This window comes from Arachis hypogaea, chromosome 15 (assembly GCF_003086295.3).
Source record: "Arachis hypogaea cultivar Tifrunner chromosome 15, arahy.Tifrunner.gnm2.J5K5, whole genome shotgun sequence".
NCBI lineage: Eukaryota > Viridiplantae > Streptophyta > Magnoliopsida > Fabales > Fabaceae > Arachis > Arachis hypogaea.
In genome coordinates this window covers 148237129-148256746 of record NC_092050.1, presented here as the reverse complement: position 1 = coordinate 148256746, position 19618 = coordinate 148237129, and the positions used below count along the sequence as shown (strand labels likewise).

The following is a 19618-nucleotide window of genomic DNA, read 5'->3' as shown; positions in this document are numbered from 1 at the left end:
ATCACAATTTTGTTCAAACACAATCTAGCAAAGACCTTAGAGAAGATTTTATGATATTAACACAATAACAAAACCAACCTAATTAGTAATTACAACAACCTTCAATTGACACATGAGCAACAATTGAAAACAAAGTTTGACATCCAAGGCATAAGGCTGAACAAAAAAAATGAAAGAATTGAATTGTGTTACTTTGCTGTATACCCTTATAAATACAGTTTAAAATATGATCAATTATGATGGGGAAAAAATAATCTGTAAGTCACTCCAAACATGTCAGTTAATGAATCAAAGGTGACATAGGTGCAAAAATCAAGGATATATAAATTTATACAAAGATAAGCAAAACAACTTGTCAAGGATCAAGAAGTTCCGCTGAAACCTTGACTGTTCTTCATCTTCCGCATTTCCATTTCGCGGGTGGTCTGGCGGCTCTGCGCTTCACTGCTTGAGCCGGATGGATACAGGCCGTACTCGCTTGTAGGCGCGCTATACTCGCTGCTGGCGTACTCCTGGGTTCCCAATGCCATTTTCCTGAACCTTCTCATGTCTTCCTTGTACTGTGCAGTGTCATAATCCGAGCTTTCATGTGAACTGTACATGGTGCTGTGTCCAGGTTTAATTCCTTCATTAAGATCCGCCAGAGACACGTCTCCTTCAAGAGCACGAACAACCTACAAGATCCCATGAAGAGAGTCAACAGAAAGATTCATGCACATATAGTAGGCAAAAGTATGAACTGAAAAAAAAAACGTCGAAATCAAGAACCAATTATGCTTTTAAAATTGCGGCATTCTAAGTTATGCAAATATTATTCTTCAACCAAGTAATACTTGAGGAAAACAACAATCTCCTTTACTTTACCTGGCTCATCCTTGGTCGACGCTTTGCTGAATGACGCGTGCAAGCAGCGGCACATGCCACCATGCGAGCCATCTCATTGGGATCATATTCATTCTGGAGCCTTGGGTCAACTAGAGAGTCATAATCATCTTCATCCAATGCTCGGTTGAGCAAAGGCCTAGCCTGTGAAGATAAACATGGATATCGTTATGAAGCTGCCACAATAAAAGCAAAGCAAACACTGAATCCTCTCTATTTATGAATATATATTAAACGCCGAATTAAAGAAAGTCCAAAAAAGAAAGCACCAGAATACTTACCCAGTCTACCAAACTATCCTCCATGAAAGTTTGGGTTTTATCAACTGGCCTTCTTCCAGTAATTAACTCGAGAAGCATGACTCCATAGGAGAAAACATCTGATTTGTCTGTGAGTTTTCCACTGGAAGCATATTCCGGAGCCAGATACCTATAACCAGTAATTGATACACATGAGCCTTGAGATGGAAAGGAAGTTATATGTAAAATAACAAACTATTGATATGTTCCAGCATTGCTCATAAACTGTTGTACACAAGATAAAATCATTGGAAGGTAAAAACAATAACATAATGAACAGAAAAAGGGCTCAACTAGCATATAGCACAGTTAATGCCCATTCCATAAATTTAAGATAGAACAAGTTTGTTCCTACCCAAAAGTCCCCATCACTCGAGTGGAAACATGAGTGTTGACATCAGAAGAGAACTTTGCAAGCCCGAAATCAGCAACCTGCCAACAGAAAACAATTGGGACAAAAATAATCAAGTTTTGCATGTGATACTAAACAATAGGAAATTGCTAGATCATCTTTAACAAGTGAAAGTAATAACTTAGAATCCCAACAGCTAATAGCACACATAACATACCTTAGCTTCAAACTTAAAATCGAGAAGAATGTTAGCAGATTTGATATCGCGATGAATGATCTTAGGATGACCTGGATGGACACACCGAAAAAGACAATGACCATGAGCATTTGATGAAACAAACTAGTTATGATTCAATAAACCAAATTCAGGTGTACGAAACATACAATCTTCATGAAGATATGACAGCCCTTTAGCAGATCCTAAGGCAATTCGTAGTCTTGTGGGCCAATCCATCGTAGGTCGCCCTCTCCCTGCACAGTACAAACAACCATAAGATCCTCCCTTCTACCAAAAGCATTTATGCCAAACCACACAGCACTAGTTGGTGCCCACTTTCAGCAATAAAGAACAGGCCACCTAGACGGCATGTTTGAAAAAGACTTTTCAACCAGAAAAGCTAAAACTAGATGGCATGTATGTACCGTGTAAATGGAATTCCAACGTGTTGTTGGGAACAAATTCATAAACAAGCAGCCTCTGGGTCCCGGTGATGCAGTATCCAACCAAAGAAACAAGGTGTTTGTGATGAACACGACTAATTATCTCTACTTCAGCTTGGAATTCACGCTCTCCTTGCCCGCTTCCAGCCTTTAGCTGCTTCACCGCCACTTCCTTGCCGTTGGGAAGAATTCCTCTGTGCACATACCCGAATCCACCTGATCCGAGGAGGTTGGCGTCCGAGAAGCCATCGGTTGCTCGCGCCAGCTCCTCATATGTGAAAGTGCTCTTTGAGAAGCCTAATGCTATGCCTGGAGAAGGAGGTGGAAGTGGCTCACCACCTGAATAGTTTGATCCAGAACCGCCACTGCTGCTCATGAAAGGTGGAGGTGGTGGTGGAGCTTGGTACGCAGGCGGAGGCGGAGGCGATGGCTTAGGTGGCTGGACTGAGACCACGTGATCTGAAGGAGGTGGAGCATTGTGCTGCCACTGGCGTGGGGGACCACCATAGTCATCTGGCAAAATTGTGAGGAAATCAGCATCAAAGGATTCATCATAATCATTAGAGTCAAAATGTCAAAACCCTAAACACACTAAACAATAGAATTCACACAAGATGTTGACACCAGTTCTGAAAATTCATCAAACACAAAAAGTGAAACTTCAATCGTTTAGAATGAACATAGATCCATCAAGAGAAATGAGCAAAAACGTGTTGTTTGTGAGCTAAAGCTCTCACCTTTGGGTCCACGTGGTGGCGGCTGGGGTGGTGGGTAACCGTAATATTGCTCCTCGTCGCGTCTTCTCTTCTTCTTCCTACAGCATATGCAAAGAACGCTCAGTACCACAAGAACTGCCACAGCACCAACGGCGATTCCGACCACAACTCCCGTGGAAATGCCTGAAGAAGAAGACGACGACGGTGGAGATGGGGACGACGACGACGACGGTGACTTGGACGAAGGTGTTGTTTTGCCGCCGGAAGATGGGGGAGAAGGAGAGCTACGAGACGGCGGACTGGGAGTGGTGTTCCCGCCAGAGGATGGAGCCGGCGGCGACGGCGGAGAGGTCGATGGAGTGGCGGGAGATGATTTCGGAGGAGAGGTAGACGGCGTTGAAGGAGTTGCCGGAGGCGGGGAGGCAGATGGAGTGGCCGGAGGTGGAGCTGAGGGTGTTGCCGGAGGTGGCGACGAAGGTGTTGCCGGCGGCGGGGAGGATGGAGTGGCAGGTGGCGGGGAGGAGGGAGTAGCCGGCGGCGGAGATGAGGGAGTAGCTGGCGCTGGAGCAGAGGGCGTGGCAGGAGTGGAGGGCGGCGGTGCGGTGGAGTTACCCGCCGGCGGCGAAGAAGGGGCGGGTGCGGTTGACATCAATTAAAACGGAAAAAAATCTCTTAACAAAATATAATAACAGATCCAAAAGAAAGGAAAAACTGAAACTCGGAAATGAAGATTGAACAGAGAATCCTAATTGAAGAAGATGGTGTTTGAGAGGGAGAGAGAGAGAGAGAGAGAGAGAGTCTGGAGTCTCAGAGAAAACGGATATTTGATGTGTGAATGTGTTTCTTGAGAGTTTGGTTGGGTAAGCTTTGAAGCTGAAGAGAACAGAACATGTCGCTCTGTACTTCTTTCCTTCCACTCTTTCTCTCTCTTCTCTCAGAATGTAAAATGTGAATGTGAAACCATATCTATGTTCTTCAAATTTTAAAATAAAATTAATTTTACTTTTTCTTCAGTTTTTTTGTTTGCTTTTGGGTTTTGGAGTTAAAATGTTAAATAGTATTATAGTAGGATTAAGTGAGGCAGCCACTAGCGTGGGACCCACACGACTATTACGCGGCCCCCTTCTTACATACTTAATCCTGAATTCATAATTAGATTACATTTAGATCATTAAAAACCCTTATTACTCGTTTTGGATAGATATTTGGATATTTTGAAATTTAGCCAATTGTCATTGCCCGTTTTCTCTTCTCTCTCTTTGGTCATTGGTCCATTGCAACCGTTGCTCTTTTCTCACACTTTTTTGCTCTTCCTTTTCCCCTTCAATTTTGTTGTGTTATGCTATGAATAATTGAATATGGATATTACTGGACCATCATTACTGTGTTTTTGTTTTTCTTTTCTTTCTTTATTTACTCCAATTATTGCTCTACTCTTCTTATTAAATTAAATTTAAATCTTTTAAATTTTAAATTTTTATTTAAAAAAATAAAATATAATTTTTTATTTTTAAATATTTTTTTTAGTCTCACTTATAAAATAAATAATAAAAAATTGTATTTTATTTTTTAAATAAAATTTAAAATTTTAAAAATTTAAATTTCTATTTATTCTTGTTTATCTCTTTGCATTTTTAATCACTTCTTAAAGATATTTTACTTTATTTTGCATCCTAAATAATACTACTTCTTTTAGATATTTGTTAACAAAAATTCTCTTTAATATTTTGTTTTTTCTTCTTTATTTTTTTATGTCTTGGCAGGCTGGCAAAGATTTCAGTCTTAATTTATTATTCAAAATAAAATAAAATGCATATATGTTTCCATATCAAAATTTTATTTTAAGGAAAAAGTCTCCTACAAGATTGCAAATGTAAATATTTTTCTTTCAATGTAATAAAATTTCATTATGGAGATGAATAATAAAAAATATACTCAATATTTTTATTGTTGAATAATTAAAATTTTCATAAATACTAAAATCAATTACCACTGAATGTTTGTATTTCTAAGTTTGATTATTACAATAAAATAATTAGAAAAAACTTGATGATTATTATATGAAGTAATATAATTAAAGCATTAAAAATAAATTTTAAAAAAACTATGATTTGACCTTGCAAATAAAGAAATGAATAAATGATGAATATCATAATATGTATGGAAATTATTTGATTTGATTGTCTAAGCGTTAATTGAGGAAGTGTACATTAAAATGATGGATTCTTGACTTTGTGGTTTATGTTAACAGAGTCAAGTTTTGTCAAGAAAAATGGATTATTTTAGAACTTACCAAATTGATGTTCCTTCTTATACGCGTAAGTAAATCAGACAAACCGGCCTCTAGACTGTAGATGAGAATTGAGGACTAAACATAATTTTAAAACTAATATAATCACGCTTAATAAAGAAAAGAGATTAATTAAGGTATAAGACGAACTGGAATTCAACCGTTAGGCACACACACTTTACTATGAAAAAGCTAAACTAACACACACACACTACATAGAATAATATATTTTAAGAAACAATAACATGGAGAAAAGACCATATAAGTTTCTGTAAAAATCAAAAAATTATAAGTGGTTTCATTATTTCATGGATTGTTGTGTTCACTGCAGCATGCATGTGCTTTACGAGGTGGAACATGTTCAAAATCCTTGTTCATTTCCTTCAAAAGCAGGGTTAAAACAGCAAGAGAACGAATAAATGAGAGGAGTAACATGTTAAAATAGATAATATGTCCGTTGATATATAAATCCCGGGATTATTTGAGGCCTTGAAATCATGAAATTATTTGAGAAAAATAAGAAATATCACCTTTGATGGTTAATTACTTTTATTGATATAATCATTATATATTTGATATTTAATTTCCATTTCTCAATTTAAGTTTTTTGGATAAATAATTTTATAATATAATATTAGAATTTTTATAAAAAAATCTAAAATTTAATTTTTATTATAACAAAAATCAACATAAGACATAACAAAAAGTTAAAGTTTGAAAAAGCATAATTAATATAAGGGTTTAGTACGATTTTGGTCTTTAAGGTAGTAACTGAAAATTTTTTTCGTCCCAAACTTTTTTTTTACAAAATCGTTTTTAAGGTTTAACTTATTTTTAAAATCGTTATTCGAACCAAAATACCCTTCTCCTTCTTCATCAAAATACCCAATTTTTATTCTTCTTTTTCGTTCTTCTCCATCAACAGCAACAACAATAAAATCACCAGCAACAACAATAATAAAATCAGCAACAATGAATCAAAAGAAAAAACAATGAGGCACAAGAACAATCACTCCAAATCCAAATCAGAAGCACAAGAACAATGAATCAAAAGCTAAAACAGTGAAGCAATCTCTTCTTTTTTTTCATCTTCAGCAACAACAATGAAGCAGAAACATAAGTAGAATTGGAAATAAAAGTTGAAGCAAAATTAAAAATAGAAATAGAAGCAGAAACAGAAGTAACAGAAGAATCAAAATTAAAATAACAAAGAATTTTGATTAACAAAACCAAAAACAGAAGCAAAATTAGAAATGGCTGGTGGTGGTGATGGAGAAGACCTGGCGGAGGACGCCGTCATTGCGGTGGCAGCAACAAGGAGGGCAAGAGTGCGGTCGATGGTGACTTCGGCGATAATGCGACGCTTGTTGAGGGACTGGGCAGTGGCGACGTGGATGACGCTTGTTGAGGTTGACGCGGACTGGGCAGATGATGCGACAGCGAGGAAGAGGAGTGGCGAGATCTGGTGGCGAGGACCGAACGATGAGGAGCAGCGGCGACGGCGAGGACCGAACGAAGAGCAGCAGCAGCGATGGCGGCGAAGATCAGCGGCGGCGGATTCCCTTCCCCACCTTCCCTTCCCCTTCTTCTTCTCTAGAAACCCCCTCCCCCAGCATGATTCCCTTCCCCCTTCTCCCTTTCCCTTATCCTTTTTTTTTTATATTTTTTTAGTTAGGGATAATTTGATAATAAAAATTAAAATTTTGATAAAAAAGACGATTTTAAAATTAAGTTAAACTTTAGGGACGATTTTATAAAAAAAAAAGTTGGGGATGAAAAAAAATTTTCAGCCCCTACCTTAGGGACCAAAATTGTACTTAACCCTTAATATAATTATTCATATACCTCTAATTATCCACTTAAACTTTTTAAATAAGTAATTTCATATTAATTTTCTATTGTGAAAGTGTATATAATAATTCAATCGTGCATTATATATATCTTCTTTTAAACAACAACAAAAAATATATCTTCTTTTAATATGTTTGAAAAATTTTGTAGAAAAAGCAATAAGTTTTACCTATAAATTTTATGAATATTGACAAAAATATCCGTCAAAGAAAGAAACTAACGTTGTACTCATTAAATATGGGTTTCGTACAATAAAAGTATCTAAACTCTAAAATTTTTGTTGACTTTTTAATAAAATTTCTAAAATATCCTCACGATTTATTTTCAACCTCAACTTCACTATCTCTTCTTCTCCAAATCTCAAACTTTCACATCCTTTTGTCACCACCACCTTAACCACCTTAACAACCTTTCAACATTTCAACGCCAACCATTAACAATCTCTAATTCTCTATCCTATAGTTAAAAGAACCATGCAACAATTCATTGAATGACTAGTGAAAACTCTAAATAGGATTATGGCATTCTGTTTTGTTTATTCTATATTATTTACTCATTACTCTTAACTCCCAAACCTTCTTCTCCATTTTTCTTTTGCATCATGTCCCACACTATATCCACCTTCCTCTTTTGCTTCTTATCACTCCTCTTCTCTTCTTTCTTTGTTGCTCATCAACGCCACCTCCTCCACCACCCACTTTTTTCCGCCGCGTTCACCCCTCATTCCCCCAACACAACCACCATTTCCCTCTCCTTAACCACAGCTGCAACACCAATAACCCAAACTTCCATTCTTTGTTACTCCACAAACCACCTCCATCTTCTCTATTCTCGGCCACGGCGGCTTCGGTTTCGTCTGTAAAACCCTGTAAATTAATAAATAATAACTAATAAATTAATTATGAAAAAAATTAGAAAATTAAAATTTATAATTTAAAAAAGTAAAAATATTTAAAATATGAATTAAAACACTAATTTTAAAGATTTTGACCCGAAATTATGCCAACGAACAGAATCAGTTGAACATGGCCCATTTTGGGCCCAAATAAAGTGTAAGAAACTCAAAATTTCTTACCCAGCCCTTACGTCTCTTCAATTTTGCCATTTTGGTTTTTAGGTATTGAGAATTTTCAGGTTTTTGATGCTTTATGTTTGATTTAGCAGTGAAAAATTGTTGGGTTTCACCCTAATTATCCGTGGATAAAGTGAGAAACTCTTATTCCCTTTGAATTCTCTAATTTTATGAAGTTTAGGTATTGAAATTATTGTTATGTATGAAATTATTTGGAATTAGATTGAATTCATGTGAATTGAAGTTAAATTGGTGAAGTGGAATACTTGAATTGGAACTCTGGAGGATGAAAACTTGTAGGGTTTGGCTTGAAAGCTTGTGAAGAGGAAGGTTTTTGAGGTCTTTGGGCTTGGGAGGAAATCGGCTAATGTATGGTTTTGGTTTCCTATAGTTAATATATAATGTAATATGAAAACTTAGGCCAGTTGTTATAAGATAGGCTTAAATACTTTGAATTATTGGATTTAGTAGATTAAATATGTATAACTGTGATGTTAATAATAATTGGTGAAATTGGTAGAAATATGTGCAGAAATTGTTTGAATAAATTGATATATTTAGGTGTTGGAATGATTGAGAATTGAATAAAGAGTATGCGATAGTGTGTAAGAGTAATTGGTATTAATTTGGTTGTGGTTTGGTTGGTTTTGGATTAAAAATTTTGGAAAAACTAGAGGATTTGAACTTTTGGTAAAAACTGAATTTTTGACTAATTTCGCCGGGACATAAATTAGCTTCCAGACTTCAAATATTGTGAAACTTATTTTGAATAACAATTGGGTCTGTGAAGTTTATAATATCCAAAGAAGAGACTGAAAATAGTTTTTAACAAAAAAGTTATGCGCGTTGGAATATTGGTGTGAAAAACTGATTTTTCTGAACTTAACAGCTTTTTGGCAAAACTTATATGTTTGTGTACGCGATAGTGTCACGCAACGCGAGTTTTAGGCTCTGTCACACACTCATGTATGCGGAAGATGGCTGCATAAGCGACATTTTCACTTTTACACTCATGCGTACGCGACATGTAGCATGCATATGCAAAACCCCTTCTCTGCCTAGTATTCTCGCGTACGCGGGCAGTGGATGCGTACGCGGCACTGTCTTTTTACAAATTATTGCATACGTGGTAGTGGCTCGCATACGCATGACCTCTGTTTTGCTGAAAATTGTAATTTTTGAGTTTTTAATCATTTTTCTAGCTTTCCAAATATTTGTAACCTCTTTTTGAGGTCCGGTAGCTAGTGTCATACTTAGAAAAGAGAGCGAATCTATTGAGGGGGTTAAGTTGACATTGAGGGAGATTGGTGAAGTGAAAAATTGAATTATTGAGGCGTGTGTAAAAGTATATGAGATATGAATAAAAATGATGATGATAATAATGACTTGTGATTGTATGAGATATGAATAAGAGTGATGATGATATTTATGAATTATGGCTGAAAGATCCATGTGGCATATGCATTTAAAATTATCTGAGACACGAGTTTCTCTGGGTGGATGCAGTGGCTTGCTATCACTTGCTCCAAGTTGAGACTTAATACTTTGTTGACCCTCCATCACAAGATGTGACTGAGTACTTTAACTTTTCAGATTTTCCCAATGAGATGATAAATTATTGATTATATACATGCATAGACTCTTCGGATGTGCGCATACAGGGACTGTTCAGAGTTCGCTACTAGGCATGTCGGGTTTGGCTGGATAACCGACAGATGAGACTCATTGGGCATAGGACAGACATGCATCATATGCACTTGTATGTTTTGTTTGAGTATGCAATTATTTTGGCTTGCCTATTTGCTTAACTGTAATTAACTACTACTTGACCTAATTGTTGTATCTGTCTCCATATTTATGTTTTTTCTTGTCTATATTGCTTGTGTTTGCTTATGAGAGATCCCCCTGGCAGGTGAAGGAGGCGTTGAGGGTTGTATCACTTGGTGAATTGGAGGTTTGCAAAGAATGAAAATGAAGAGTTAGATTAAGATCCTTAGACATAGTCACCATATTTCTGGTTTAGTGAAAATTTTAGAATATGAATATGGGTTGTTGGAGTTTTGGAATGCCTCTTGCTTTCCAGGACATTATTTATTATCAATATGAGCACATTTACCATACTGAGAACCCCCGATTCTCATTTCATATATATTTTGTTATTTTTCAAATACAGGAGAAGATCTACGAATTTTGGGGACTTTTATTATGTATCTAGTTTATATATATGTATATATGTTCTCCACTTTGTATATATTTGTATTTTGTCCCTCGTAGAGGTTGACTTGGAGAAATAGGATTTATATTTTATCTTTTGGTGTATATACTCTGGTCGGCCTTTGCTTCACAGGTCGAGTCTGGAGCTTGCTATCTGTATCTTTGGACCTCTATGTTAGTATGTATATTATCTTTTCCGTGCGTTGTTATCTATCCCTTCTACGCTTAACCATTTCAAGTGTGATGCAACTTTCGAGTTCTCTTTTGCTTAACTTTTCTTCAAGACTCCTAGTTAAATTTCTTTTCATATATGTCTATGTACGCATTTTATTTTTAGAAGTCGTAATACCTCACCATCTCTGATTTACAAACTTAAGCATAAAGTTTTGTGTGGTAGGGTGTTACATTGTCCACAAAGCTACCCTCACTTCCGGCGAAACCGTGGCACTCAAGCTCATGAACTTGTCGGGCTCCTTCCAAGAAAAACGCGAGTTCCACAACTCTCTCTCTCTCTCTCTCTCTCTCTCTCTCTCTCTCTCTCTCTCTCTCTCTCTCTCTCTCTCTCTCTCTCTCTCTCTCTCTCTCTCTCTCTCTCTCTCTCTCTCTCTCTCTCTTCAAAGCCTCCAAGACGCTCTTTTGAATCGCAAGTGTCCTGAGCTTATGAACTGAAAAATGCACTTCGACGTCGTCATTTCAATGGCCAAAGGGTTGGAGTACTTGTGTAAGGTCTCACATCGGTTGGGGAGGGGAACGAAGCATGCCTTATAAGGGTGTGGATACCTCTCCCTAGCATGACGCGTTTTGACGAGTGAGTGTGGGGGGCTTAGGCTATCATCCCTATCGTCAAAGGCAAAACCGTGAGGCCTTGTGTGCCAAAGCGGACAATATCGTGCTAGCGGGTGGTCTGGGCTGTTACAGATGGTATCAGAGCCAGAGTCCGGATCGATGTGCCAGCGAGGGCGCTGGGCTCCCTCAGGGGGTGGATTGTAAGGTCCCACATCAGTTGGGGAGGGGAACAAAGCATGCCTTATAAGGGTGTGGATACCTCTCCTAGCATGACGCGTTTTGACGAGTGAGTGTGGGGGCTTAGGCTATCATCCCTATCGTCAAAGGCATAATCGTGAGGCCTTGTGTGCCAAAACGGACAATATCGTACTAGCAGGTGGTCTGGGCTGTTACAACTTGCACCATTGTTGTGACCCTTCGGTGATTTACAGTGACATCAAATCGAGTAATATTTTGTTGGATTATGAGTTTAGGGTTAAAATTGGAAATTTTGGGCTTGGTAGGGTGAAGGAGAAGGTTGGGATTGTGGTGGTGAAGGAGGAAATTAATAGTGGTAGTTGTGGTGGTGGCGGCGATGGTAATGAAGAGTGTGATTGTGGTTCGGTGGTGGAGAGTATGGTGACTGAGACTACTGCTGGATTTGATTTGGAGGTTGTTGGAGAATTTTGCGGCGGGAGGGTTTTGGATTCAAATGCGTCTCCGATGGCGGCAGGAACTTCGTTGGAGATGGGGTTGAAGAAAGATAGCGTCTTGTCGGAATGGGTGTTTGATGGGGTGAATGTGGAGATTGAGAATCAGAGGAGGAAGAGTGGAGTTGAGGTAGAAAATAAAAGGTGAGAGTAATTTATAAATTTTATTAAAAAATCAACAAAAATTTAGTGTTTGGATATTTTTGTTGTATGGAACCCTTCTTATTGATGGTACAACATCAATTTTCTTCTTTGACAATACTTTTGTTTATATTTATGAAGTTTATGGATATAAATAGTTTATTTTTTGAACTTCATAGTTACTAAACAAGTATATAAAAGTCAAATAAAGTTAGACAAGATATTATACATAATCATTTATCTATTTATACCTAACAATTTAAAATTTTAAAAATAAGTAATTAAAAATATAATATCAAAATTTTTATAACTAAAGATCTAAACTGTACTATATATTTATATTAAATTAATGCATATCATTTCATTCAAATTGGTAATTTTTTTAGATATAATAGTAAAAAGAAATTGTTTGTTATTATCTAAGATTAATTATCCTAAAGAAAACTAGTCTTTCCTTCAAATCAAAATAAAAATTTAAAAAACAACAAAAAAAACTGTTAATCCTTTGTAGTTAGTTTTATCCAGAAGCATGTGGCGTGTGAAAGAAATCATTTTGAATGTGAAAGCTAGTTGTATATATACTATACACACATTTCATAATAATAATAAAAAAATGTTAAAGATCAGTAGATTTTATGATTTATAGTCATTAATTAATTATTATTAATATTTTTAATAGTATAAAATTATATTTAATAATATAAAATTACTTATTTTTTTACTGATTAAATACTAACTAAATTTTAATAAAAATACTAGCGATCTAGATTTTTTCATAATAATATACATGACAGGTAATTCCCTAATTAAGTATGTAGTATGTACAATTGGATAATTGTGAGTGAGTCAATCGTAGGTAACCGGTTTTTAACTTTTTATGTATTTTTGCCAACAAAAATTGAAGTCATTTAAATAAAAAAGACATTTAAAATTAAAAACAGTAGCTGTTACTCTAAGTTAAGAGTTAAAGACCCCAGCTGGATACCACCAATATGCAATAGCTAACTACGAAACAAAACGTGGACGTCATTATTCATGAATATTATATAAAATGTGATCTATGCCAATTTGCGAAAAAAACATTGTTTGAATTTAGTCAAATTTACCGTATAAAATAGGAGTTTAGCTAATATTTCTTCTAACAATACATATATATTACTTATTATGAATTAGGAAAATTTGTATAAAAATATACAATTCAAACTTTTAATATATTTATTAATTAAAATAAAAAATTTAAAAGCTTTTTTAAGTACATATTAGCTAAATCTTATAAAATAAATCTTGACAACATTTACACCCAACATTATATTAAATTAATATATATTCTTTATAGTTTTATTTTTCCTTGTGATTTTTTATGAGAATAGAAGACTAAATACTAAATAAAATGATATTCATAATCATAATAAATTGGGCAATTTACATAAATAAATTGTTTCTCCCTCAAATTTACGCAATTGCATTGTTTTAAAAATGAAGACGCAAATACATTGTTTCATATATCTATAGAAATCGCTACTGCCGGTAGCGGTTTATCAAAACACGTAATCCGCTATAACCAGCAGCGATTTATATGCGAATGGGAGAACACAGAAACCGCTAGAGGCTGTCGCGGTTTCTGTTTGTTGATGTTTGGCTATAAACCGCTACTGGCAGTAGCGGTTTATGTGTATTGGGACATGTGCGTAAACCGCTAGAGCGGTTTCCGTTGATTAGAAAAAAATATTTGTTTATGCTAAATTAAGTTACAAAAAGATTGAGAGAAAGAAAATGGAGTATATATTTTTTGCAATCATATGATTTATATGGATAAAAAATGAAGTAATTTTTAAAGAAAAAGTGTATGCTTTTAGTGAATTTTTTACTAAAAATAAATTATTTTATCATTCATGAATTTTAGAAGGGATGAAGATAAAAAAAAAATTTAGTCTTAGTTTATATATTTTAGTACTCTGTGAGTACTCACTCTTTGATTTGCTATTTAATCTCATTTTAATAATAAATACAAATAAAATATTATTACATGCATATTTATATTTTTTATTTTATTCATCAAAATTATGATGCTATCACTATTATTTATCCAATTAATCAACTGTAAAATACAAATAATGGTATATACTATTTAAATACAAATAATTATCATTTCACAATTAATGGTATATACTATTTAAATAATATTATAAATAAAAAATTTAATTAATGGTATATACTATTTAAATAATATTATAAATAAAAAATATAATTTAAAAAATATAAATATGCATGTAATAAATTTTTTATTTGTATTTATTATTAGAAGGGAGACCAAATTACAAATAAAAAAATACAGTCTTCAAAGTATTGAATTATATAAACCAAGACTAATTATTTTTATTCTCGCCTCTTTTAAAATTTATAAATAATAAAATAATTTATTTTTAGCCAAAAATTTACTAAATCATATATTTTTCTCTTTAAAAACCACTTCATTCTCTTTTATTTATATCAACCATACAAAGGAGGTTGGAGAGTTTGGAAAATAGATTGTGTTCTTTGCTGCTGATTTGCATTTGAGGTTATAGCTAAATAATTTTTTTTATTTGTGCAACTTTGTTGTCTTATACCAAAAAATAAAAATTATTTGTATTTTACAGTTGATTAATTGGATAAATAATAGTGATAGCATCATAATTTTGATGAATAAAATAAAAAATATAAATATGCATGTAATAATTTTTTATTTGTATTTATTATTGAAATGAGATTAAATAGCAAATCAAATAGTGAGTACTCACAGAGTACTAAAATATATAAACTAAGACTAAATTTTTTTTTTTTATCTTCATCCCTTCTAAAACTCATGAATGATAAAATAATTTATTTTTAGTAAAAAATTCACTAAAGCATACACTTTTTCTTTAAAAATTACTTCATTTTTTATCCATATAAATCATATGATTGCAAAAAAATATATACTCTGTTTTCTTTCTCTCAATCTTTTTGTAACTTAATTTAGCATAAACAAACATTTTTTATAATCAACGTAAACCGCTGCTGCCTCTAGCGGTTTATGCACATGTCCCAATACACATAAACCGCTACTGTCAGTAGCGGTTTATGGCCAAGCATCAACAAACAGAAACTGCGACAGCCTCTAGCGGTTTCTGTGTTCCCCCATTCGCGTGTAAACCGCTGCTGGCTATAGCGGATTACGTGTTTTGATAAACCGCTACTGGTAGTAGCGGTTTCTATAGATATATGAAACAATGTATTTGCATCTTCATTTTTGAAACAATACAATTGCGTAAATTTGAGGGACAAACAATTTATTTATGTAAATTGCCCTAATAAATTACTATTGGCAGGTTGTTAATAATTCCCTGAATATAAAAATCATTTCTCTTATTTGTGTTTATCATTTTAGAATTAAAAAACAATAATCTCATGCTAAAATATTTTTTTTTAGAAAAAAACAGAAAATATTTTTTTATATTATATATATATAATATTAATATTATCTGTTTTCCTATATGATATTTAAAGTAAGATAGTTATAAAATAAATGATTTCTCATTTCTCTATATAAGTATATATGCTATGTCAAAATTAAATCAAAATACTCTTCCGTAATATTTAATAATCTTTTTTTAGGATTTAGGTTTTTCACAAATTTTGATCGATATATATGTATATAATTGGTATTAAAAGGATAAGAAAAATTCATGTATTTTTAGTGCATCAGTATTTCTATCATTTTAAGCGTTCATTTAAATTATAAAATATATATAATATATATTAATTAAAAATAACTGTTAAAATTACTGATATTTTAGATATATTTAAAAACTTTTCAAAAGGATATCATTATTATCGCAACTCGCAAGTGAACTTTTACCAAGTGCCTTTTGGCACCTTTTTTATTCCTAAGTTCAGATAAATTCTTAAAGGCACCTTTTTTTTCAGTTCCTAAGCTCACATTATTTATTTAATTCTTAGATACATAGACAACATACACCTCAAGAGTCATGAATACTGATTGTGGAGTGTAATGACAAATGGACACTGTGTATTTGCACTTACATATTTAAATTAAAATATTTTATAACAAAATGCCAACGACACAAATTAAACAATTAAAAAACAAATTGACATATATTCTTAAGTATTAACTGGTCGTTGATGGTTCAAACTACTTTAAAGAAAGGGTATGTACAGGCTGCAACCGTGTCTAATTAAGCTAAGCAGCTAATCCAGCCTGTGAATGAAACTATTGGTAATTCAAGATTTGAAACGAAAACAAAAACCAAAAAACCTTTGGTTTAATATATAATGCAGTTGATTTTTTTTTTCTTTAAGAGCTACCAAATAAAATTTTTAATATATTCCATAAATTTTTAATACTGAAAACGACTGGATCCGTTTGTCATCAAGACCTTAAAAAAAGATAATAGTTTGCCAATCATCAAGGATCTATTTAGCAATCATTTAAAACTGTCACAATTTTTAAAAAATTGTTACTAATTAAATTTCGATTTTCTTGTAGTAAAAGAAATCATACCTTAGTGACTAAATCTCAACATGCATTTTATATTGATTATGTAAAATTGAGATAATTAGTCACACACCCAAAAAAATAGCTTTTTTTTTCATTTTTCTTTCTCTAATATAATCCAAATTCTTGTTCTTTTTCTTTCTTGTTTATTTTCCTTTTCTTTTTTTTTTTTTCATCTTTTCTTTTATTATGAGATTTTTTATCATATTTTTTCTATAATCACGTTTTTGTTTTTCTTCTCTTATTTTTCATGTTGTGTTATTTATATAAAATATATGTGTTTTATCCAAAACTTTCTATATTTTTCTTCAAAATTTTTTATTTTTTTAATTTATGTGTTCAATATAAAAACTTTCTATTTTGATCTCTTGTGTTTTTATTATTAAAAAATAATATTTTTTCAGTGACTTTGTTGAAATTCTATACAAATTAAAACATATATTCATCTAGCATTTCTCATATTGATTAAATATGAGTTATTTAATTTGTTTCTCTAATATTATCCTCAAAATTATCATCAATATTAGAGTATATAGAAATTAAACTAAACACTCTCAACATAATATTTTCATTCACATGAAAATTCAAATAAGAAAAAGTAAAATATTGGTGCTAAATAGTTAAGTTTTTTAAAATTTAAAATAAAAGAATAAGTGAATCAAATAATAGTGGTTAAAAAATTTTAATATAATTTGTTGAGAAGTGAAATCCACATGAATAGAAATTATTGGTGATTTTAAAAAATATGAGAAGACAAATAGAAATAGCTAGAGCCATTTTTAAAATTAACAATTCGATGAGGTGAATTTGAATTTTGTTTTTAAAAAATAATGAATTGTCTTTTTTATTTATTTTTCATTTTTTAAAAATAAAATTATATAAGGGTGCGAATTTACTTTTATTTTTTAAATTAAAAATGTTATCTGAAAACCCTTGAATAATCCTCTTACCAAAGAGAAATTGGTCCCAACGAATTCTGAAATGCACCTCAAACAGAATTCTATACAAATTAAAATGAAAAATGAGGGTTAAAGCCTTAATTAAGATTGACCTTAACTAGTGAAATTGATAAGGACTGGCTTTAATTGTGGAAGAAAGCAATAAGAATGCTCCAATGCTCCATCGTCTTCGCCGTCTAAACCAACTCAATTTTGTGTGGCAGCTGTTGCTGGCTTCAAAGGACTGTTGGGATTATTGACTTTGAAATTTTCTTTTTAGTGCTGCTTCCATGTTGACCACCAATATAATTAAACGTATTAACTTTAATTTCTAGAAGTGGGGACCGCGTAAAACTGACCGTCGTCGTTTCAGCCATTAGCCTGCGATTGTTTAAGAAACTCGAATAAGAATATAAAGGTTATTTTAATTAACCAATTATTTTCTTGAACAATATAAATAATGGGTCTTAAAATTAGTTCAATTTAAGTAAAATAGACTAATTCTAAATTATTTACCTAAATCTTAATATTAGAATAAATAATCTATATATTTAATAAATTGAATATTCGATATATCTATTGTTCATATTATTTAATATTTTTATTGTCTACCTATATTTTTTTAATAAAAAATTATATTTAATGAATAAGATATAAATAAAATTATTATATTTTTTTTTGGTGACTTAAAAGAAAATAAACAAAAACTAAGAAAAAAAAAAAAAATAAGAAACTGCTTAAGAAAGGCAGTCCCGCTGAATACTACTCTCAAACTCCTTCCAAAGCAATGGAAGCTCCACTTGGGGAGAAATAGTCCTCATTGCAGTCTTTGCCATGATGTCTGCTACTGTATTTGCATCTCTCAAGATCAACCGAAAATCAGCACGCCATTTCCAAGACATGATATCTCGGATTTTTAACACCAAATGATTAATAAACCCAGAGCAATCTTGTAAATTATTGACAATAGTAAATGCCTCCACACAGTCTGTCTCACATATAATGTCTCTTTGTCCCGAGTCCCATGCTAAAAGAAAGCCTCTCCAAATAGCAAACAACTCTTCTTGCAAAATGCTACGATTCTCAATTGTTCCCAGACAGCCTCGTTGCCACCTTCCCTTCCAATCTCTGCTAACACAAGCAAAACTAACTCGAGCACCACTGCCAGGATAGCTAGCATCACAATTAATCTTAAAGGTACCCACTGAGGGGGAATCCAAGAGCCACTAATGGTTGAGGGGATAGATAGTCGTTGCAACTCAAAAATATTTCGGAGCTCCTTTTCTAAGGACAAAGCCATACCAATCACCTTGTCTGTGGTCCAATGCTCGTGAGGATGAAAGATCTCGTTATTTCTCGAACACCAAATCCACCAGAGACCAGAAAAGAATCTAAAAGGGCGCTGTTTGCTATTATATAAGAACCAATTCATCAAATCCACTGGTTGATCGGAGATCCCTAAAGCTTTAAAGATATTGAATTAATATATTTTATGTATTTTGTTATAAAAATATATAAATACAACAAAAATTACAGTTTAAGTTTTATTTTTTTTATTAATTTTGCAGATTGAGTAGAAATTAAAGGTAATTAAATATTAAATAATTATGTTACGTATATACTAAAAATCAGTTATTAAAATTAATTATTAGTATAAAATATATGTTAAAAATAAATTAAACTATATATAGTTATATATAAATATATTAATGGTTTAATTTATTTTAATATACAAATAATATTTTTTTAAAATATAACGATATATTTATTGAGAAGAGAAAATATTAGAAACTACTGTGTAATTAACTTGTACATGTTACTACAGGTCTACAGCCCAGCAGAAATTAATTCTAATTCATGTATCATTTAACTTATTACTAAGTCAAATTTATCAGAATAAATTCATAATTTAGTTACATTTTTTAGTATAAAGTTATAAACTATAAAGGTTGGTTACGTTGTTTATCCTTTTTCTTTGTAAATAAAATATTTTCTATTATTGGAATACTTTAGGCAGCTTTAGACTTATTTGGAGTCATTGGAAACTTTAACATTTTTCGTTAGTATTATTTTCTTTTCTAGAAATTCTTAATTTTTTTTCTCAGAATTATGGTGTTTTTTGTTAATTGTATCTAGTTTTGTTTAGGAATTCCATTCCTGCTATTATTTTAGCTCAAATGATATTAGTTGT

The 19618-nt window shown here is 32.6% G+C and overlaps 1 protein-coding gene across 1 annotated transcript; it reads right to left on the bottom strand.

Annotated features, from left to right (window-relative positions):
- Positions 1-213: 213 nt before the first annotated feature.
- On the bottom strand, positions 214-3940 carry LOC112751206 (proline-rich receptor-like protein kinase PERK15). Its single transcript, XM_025800263.3, has 8 exons — positions 2931-3940; positions 2176-2706; positions 1918-2004; positions 1751-1821; positions 1537-1613; positions 1164-1311; positions 865-1026; positions 214-674 (listed from the first exon to the last, which is right to left on the bottom strand). Exons 1-8 carry the CDS (start codon positions 3556-3558, stop codon positions 363-365), a joined length of 2016 nt encoding a protein of 671 aa, XP_025656048.1. The 5' UTR covers positions 3559-3940; the 3' UTR covers positions 214-362.
- Between the last annotated feature and the right edge of the window lie 15678 nt (positions 3941-19618).

Excerpts from the sequence above, each read along its gene's own strand:
- LOC112751206 (XM_025800263.3), bottom strand. The coding sequence starts at position 3,558 with ATGTCAACCGCACCCGCCCCTTCTTCGCCGCCGGCGGGTAACTCCACC. Across the intron at positions 2,707-2,930 it reads GCCACCACGTGGACCCAAAG|ATGACTATGGTGGTCCCCCA; the intron begins GTGAGAGCTTTA and ends CAATTTTGCCAG. Across the intron at positions 1,027-1,163 it reads AGGATAGTTTGGTAGACTGG|GCTAGGCCTTTGCTCAACCG; the intron begins GTAAGTATTCTG and ends TTATCTTCACAG.